General features: G+C 43.4%; 5 protein-coding genes and 1 pseudogene across 9 annotated transcripts in view; 3 read left to right on the top strand and 3 right to left on the bottom strand.

Annotated features, from left to right (window-relative positions):
- Positions 1-6,296, bottom strand: part of LOC109929682 (histone H2B 7-like) — an 823,479-nt gene that overhangs the window by 426,632 nt on the left and 390,551 nt on the right. The gene's annotated exons all lie outside the window — the stretch shown is intronic.
- Positions 1-6,296, bottom strand: part of LOC125488138 (histone H2B 7-like) — an 844,706-nt gene that overhangs the window by 447,871 nt on the left and 390,539 nt on the right. The window lies entirely within an intron of this gene.
- The window catches only part of LOC109926824, a 162,587-nt pseudogene that overhangs the window by 32,476 nt on the left and 123,815 nt on the right, over positions 1-6,296 (bottom strand).
- Positions 1-6,296, top strand: part of LOC125488142 (zinc finger protein 239-like) — a 341,309-nt gene that overhangs the window by 235,561 nt on the left and 99,452 nt on the right. The window lies entirely within an intron of this gene.
- On the top strand, positions 2,404-3,207 carry LOC125488157 (histone H2B 7-like). The gene has a single exon (XM_048621073.1). The coding sequence runs from the start codon at positions 2,475-2,477 to the stop codon at positions 2,853-2,855; it is 381 nt and encodes a 126-aa protein (XP_048477030.1). The 5' UTR covers positions 2,404-2,474; the 3' UTR covers positions 2,856-3,207.
- Positions 4,095-5,198, top strand: LOC109930663 (late histone H2A.2.2-like). The gene has a single exon (XM_020530121.2). It carries the CDS (start codon positions 4,095-4,097, stop codon positions 4,536-4,538), a length of 444 nt encoding a protein of 147 aa, XP_020385710.2. The 3' UTR covers positions 4,539-5,198.

Genomic DNA, 6,296 nt, shown 5'->3' with positions numbered 1-6,296 from the left:
CATTCGCCCACCTGATCAAGGTCCCATTCATTGTACTCTGAAGTAACTTTCTTTGCTGTCCGTATCACCTCCAATTTTGGTGTCATCTGCAAACTTACTAACCATAACTCCTATGTTCACATCCAAATCATTTATATAAATGACTAAAAGCAGTGGAGCAGCACTGATCCTTGTAGCACACCGCTGGTCACAGGCCTCCAATCTGAAAAGCAACCACCACCACCCTCTGTTTTCGACCTTCGAACCAGTTCTGTTTCCAAATGCTAGGTCTCCCTCTATTCTGTGTGATCTCACCTTGCTAACTACTCTACCATGAGGAACCCTATCAAATGCCTTACTGAAGTCCATATAGATCATGTCCACCCTCTGCCTTCTTCAAGCCTCTTTGTTAATTCTTCAAAAAACTCAGTCACATTAGTGAGACATGATTTCCCATGATCAAATCCATGTTGACTGTCCCTAAATAGCCCTTGCTTTTCCAAATATATGTAAATCCTGTCCCTCAGGATCCCCTCCTACAACTTGTCCAACACTGATGTCAGGCTCACTGGTCTATAGTTTCCTGGCTTTTCCTTACCATCTTTCTTTAATAGTGGTACCACATTAGCCAACCTCCAGTCTTCTGGCATGACTACTAAACTTACTTATTTGGATCGCAGAAGCTGATAGGTACACATTGATAACTACAAACCAATAGGGAAAGATTGATAAATACACTCCCACATTCACATAGCACAATCTGTCATGGATAGACTGATAGTTACACAAACATGTTCACTAAACTGATACTGACAGGTACAAATCGATACCTGTAGTTAAGCATTTACAAAGCAGAAACTAATAGGGTCAGATTGGTAAATACACTCAGACATACACACAGCAAGTATTGACAGGCACCAATTGATAAATACACAAAATAAAAATGGACAGGAATAAATTGATGAGAACACATCTAGTTGAACATAATGTAAACTGTGATGTGCAGATTGATAACTTCATTCCCATATTCACTAAACAGAAACTAATAGTTACAGTTTTGTAACTACTCAGCCATTCATACAGCAGAAACGAACAGGAACAGAATGATAACGACATACATATTCAGAGAACAGAAACTGCCAGGCATAGTTGGATAACTTCACATAGATGTTCACAAAGCTGAACAGGCCAGGGAGAGAATAATGACTACACAGACATTCAAGAACCAAAAACTGACAGGTAATTGCATTAACATATTAACACATTTGAAATTGCATTAACACAATCAAAAAACTAGGAACTGATGGGCAGAGATTAATAATTGCATCATACATTCACAAAGCAGAAACTGACAATTACAGAATAATGATTGCACTGTAAAATTCACAGGGCAGAATCTGACAGGGACAGATAATTAGATACACATTCTCATTGCAGAAACTAACAGGTACACGTCGACAACTATATTTGCATATTCAAAGAGCAGAATCTGACAGGAACAAATCAATAACTAAACTCCTGTTGAAACAGCAGAAACTGACATGTAGAGACTGATTACAACACTCCCATTCTCATAGCTGAAATCGACAGGTACAGAATGAAACATTTATTCACATTCACAAACTCGAAACTGACAGGCATTAATAACTATAGTCTCACATACACAACAGTGTCTGACAGGGACAGATTGGTAAGTACACTTTCACGTGCACATAACAGTAAATGTCAGAGAAAGACTGATAACTACACTTTCATATTCCCAAAGCAGATACCGACAGGAACGGGTTAATAATAACACTCCTGTTTCACACAGCACAATGGACATGTACGGTTCTATAACAACACACATTTTACAGAGCAGAATCTGACAGGCACACGTTGGTAACTATACTCACATTCACCGAATAAGGTCTGACAGGTATAGATGGGTAACAAAACTCACGTATTGACAGAGAAGAAACTGAGAAGCATAGATTGATATCTGCACTCAGAAAAAGCAGTCCAATGTGAATGCCACTGACTTTTCAGTAAATAAAATCTAGAGAAAATCCACATAAACTGGCTCATTTTGGATGTGTGAATTTATCAGAAAGTAACAAGCTCTGTGTTAATTACATACAGTACAGAGGACCAGAAACTGACATGCGAGGCTAGAAACACACCCCTCCAATCCTAAATCATCATCACAACGAGCAAAATGTACCGAACCGATACTTTCTGTTCTACAGACACTAAACAAATCTCCCTCAGTCAGATTGACAGAAACAAAATTAACTTCCACCTCACATTTCGCGGCGGACCCTGAGAGATCCACACTGAGTCCCACATTAACAAATCACAAAACATTGAGTTTCCCGACTTGACGTAATTTATACTACCCAATCAGAAACAAGACTTTCCCCCATCCTTCATTAGCATTGCTGACGCCGTCAGCCTATAAAAAGCGAGCTCCGAGCCCACTTTTCCTTATTCTGTGTCTGAAAGTGGCCGTCATTATGGCTGATGAGAAGAAATCGCAGCCAACTTCCAAGAAGGGCGCGAAGAAAATCATCAAGAAGGCGCCAGGTAAAGGCAGCAAGAAAAGGAAACGATCCAGGAAAGAAAGTTACTCCATCTACATCTACAAAGTGATGAAGCAAGTTCACCCCGACACCGGCATCTCCTCCAAGGCCATGAGCATCATGAACTCGTTCGTCAACGATATTTTCGAGCGTATCGCGGGAGAGGCTTCCCGCCTGGCCCATTACAACAAGCGCAGCACCATTAGCTCCCGGGAGATCCAGACCGCCGTGCGGTTGCTGCTGCCCGGGGAGCTGGCCAAGCACGCCGTGTCGGAGGGTACAAAGGCGGTGACCAAGTACACCAGCTCCAAGTGAGACACCAAATTGTACTGAGAAAATCACATCCAAAACCCAAAGGCTCTTCTAAGGGCCACCCACAATTTCATTGAAAGAAGCTGAGCCATTGTCTCTTTATTACTGATTTGCTTTAGTTTGAAATTGATTCTGGGGAATCGTCTAATTAAGTATTTGGCTGTTGAAGTTTGTGCGATAAGTGGTCGCTTTTCCTCTGCACTTTATTTTCGGTTGCGTTCACATACAGTCTCTTCCCTACCTGCAGAGAGAGAGCAAATTAAACCAGCCATTGATGAGCTAATTCTGTTAGTTATCCTTTAATTGTTTCAGAGATAGTAGGAACTGCAGATGCTGGAGAATCTGGGATAACAAGGTGTAGAGCTGGATGAACACAGCAGGCCAAGCAGCATCAGAGGAGCAGGATTTTTCTGAAGAAGGGACTAGGTCCGAAACGTCAGCCTTCCTGCTCCTCTGATGCGGTCAGTTCAGGAGCTGCAGGGCCTGGTGGAGTATGAACCGTGAAGTTCATCTCTGGGGGAAAGAAAAAGTCTCCCTGTCTTTGAATCATCCGAATAGATACATTTTGAGATCGCTGGTCTTTTGCTTTAATTTCCAAATCTCCACGGGAGTTGTGTCCGTTTGTAGAATGCTGTAAATGAGGCTTTCTTCTGTGGGTGAGAGACTTTCAAAGTGAACCGAGATAAACCAGAACTGAAACAGCAACTTTGCTTTTGCTGAGGTATGATCAGGTATGATAAGGGAGCACGAATTTAAAATATTGTCCAGAGACGGTTAATGCGCTCACCGGGAAGAACGATGTCTGATGTTTTTATCAATATACCGATAGGCTTTTTAAATAAATTGAAAGAAAAAGAATGCTGCAAAGTGTGGCTTTTGGCGCTTTGATCTTATTTCCGCTTGTACTTAAAATTCAAAAAATCCCATTTAAGGTCCGAAATTAAATGGACTGAATGAGGTAAAGAGATTGTGTAAAGCGTACATTTGCAAGCTAAAACTAAACTAACTCGTACGTCTTTATGCATTCCTCTTTTGTCCATAGTGGCGGGCTTTTCGAGTATGAAAGAAAGCGGTTGATGATTTGGCGCCGGTATTTTCCGGCCTCCTCCCAGGGCCCTCTCCGGATTGGTGAGTGAAGCAGATAGCTGATTGGGAATTGAAACGACATTAGGAGATACTGCACAATGTGACCAATCATCAATGGCCGCACCCCCATTCCTCCCGAAGGTATAACAGGGCGGAATGTGGGCGCATTGCATTATTCTCTGTGAAAGTGCTTGTGACATTGTGGCTATGTCTGGGAGAGGAAAGGGCGTTGGTGGGAAAGCTCGCTCCAAGGCGAAGTCTCGGTCGTCCCGGGCTGGCCTGCAGTTCCCGGTGGGCCGTGTTCATCGGCTCCTGAGAAAGGGTAACTATGCTGAGCGTGTGGGTGCCGGAGCGCCGGTCTATCTGGCTGCGGTGCTCGAGTATCTCACGGCTGAAATCCTCGAGCTGGCCGGTAACGCTGCCCGGGACAACAAGAAGACCCGCATCATCCCCAGGCACCTCCAGCTGGCCGTGCGCAACGACGAGGAGCTCAACAAGCTGCTGGGAGGGGTGACCATCGCTCAGGGTGGGGTGCTGCCTAATATCCAGGCCGTGCTGCTGCCCAAGAAAACCGCCGCTGGGGGCGCCACTAAAAAGTGAAGAGACCGTTATTTCATCTGACGACCCAAAGGCTCTTTTAAGAGCCACCCACAGTATCTGTGAAAGAAACTAGACCGTCACCACTGCCGAGTTAATTTTAATTTCCGGTAACACAATATTCACCCTGCCATCAGTTAGTGTTACTGAGCTATAACCGCCTGGACGGAATGTATCCATGCGGCAGATTCCTGTAATTGCATTGGAAAGATCCGACACTCGTGGAGGAACATCAATAAATTTAGAAATCGGGAAATAATGACCCCGGTAGCCGCAAAGCGACTCAGTATCTGTTGACATGATGTCTTCGACCCTGCAGTACTGTACCCCCTCCGCATGTGCTTTCTTTCCTCATCTCGGGTCTCTGCTCCCAAAATGAGGTTTTGGGTGGCTCTGAAGAGAGAATGGCGGTTGTATGTTTAGAACTGAAGGAGTTATTGAACGTGTGCTGTATTTTGTGACCAATGTTTGATTTAAAGATTTGAGATTGTTTCATTTGTTTTATTTCAACATTGGTTTTTTGATGAATGAGCTGAAACGAGTATTTAAAACAAACTAGCATCTAATCGATGGTTCTGGCGATTTAAGTCTAGGATTACTGATACCAATGTTCATGGACTAGAATTTAATCGAGTGGATTGGGGTGATTTATATCGAGATATGCGTGTGAACTACAGGCTTCAATATCCTTTCGCAATTTAGTGTTGTACTGTTTGCAACGCTCCCTAGGTGGCACTGTATCATATCACATACAATCACGAGTAAATAGTGAATATGAGACATGCATCTGCACCCAGTGGTGAGATGGGAGTGAATTCATCCACCCAGGAGCTTTATTTGATTGCAATTTTTGTTTTATTTTATATTTAGACAATCGAGATTTGAAAGTCATAACAGGCTAGTATGGAATTGGAGAAACTGTTTATTTGTGGAATGAACTCAAATGATTGGCTGATGGAGTTTACATCAGGTAAATGTGAGGTGCTACTTTTTGGAAAGCCAAATCAGGCCAGAACTTGCACACCTTGATGGGGAATGTTGCTGAACAAAGAGACGTTGCAGTGCAGATTAATAGTTCTTTGAAAGTGGAGTTGCAGGTAGATGGGATAGTGAAGAAGGCGTTTGGTATGCCTGTCTGTATTGATCAGTGCATTGAGTATGGGAGTTGGGAGGTCATGTTGCATCTTTACAGGACATCTGTTCGGCCACTTTAGCAATACTGTGTGTAATTCTGGTCTCCCTGCCATAGGAAGGATGTTGTGAAACTTGAAAGGGTTCAGAAAAGATTTACAAGGACGTTGCCAGGGTTCGTGGGTTTGAGCTGTTGGGAGAGGTTGAATAGGCTGGGGCTATTTTTTTTTCCTGGAACCTCAGCAGCTGAGGAGTGACCTCCTATAGAGGCTTAGAAAATCATGAGGGAGATGGATAGGGTGAGTAGCAAGGTATTTTCCCCAGGGTGGCAACATCCAAAACCAGAGGGGGTATAGTTTTAAGGTGTGAGGAGGAAGATAATATGTGACCGATGGGTGACTTTTTCAGAGGGTCATGCATGCATGGAAAGATCTGCCAGAGGAGGTTGTGGAGGCTGGTACAATTACAACGGTTAAAAAGCATCTGGATGTGTATATGAATAGGAAGGGTTTAGAGGGATAAGGGCCAAATTCTGGTAAATGGGACTAGGTTAATTTAGGCTGTCTGGACCAACTCGTTCATGTCGACCAAAGGGCCTGTTTCCAAGCTATACAATTCTACGACTATGAC

Source organism: Rhincodon typus, unplaced genomic scaffold, assembly GCF_021869965.1.
Source record: "Rhincodon typus isolate 14 unplaced genomic scaffold, sRhiTyp1.1 hic_rhity00000051, whole genome shotgun sequence".
NCBI lineage: Eukaryota > Metazoa > Chordata > Chondrichthyes > Orectolobiformes > Rhincodontidae > Rhincodon > Rhincodon typus.
Note: the sequence above shows the minus strand (reverse complement) of the source record. Positions and strands in the feature narration are given on the sequence as shown.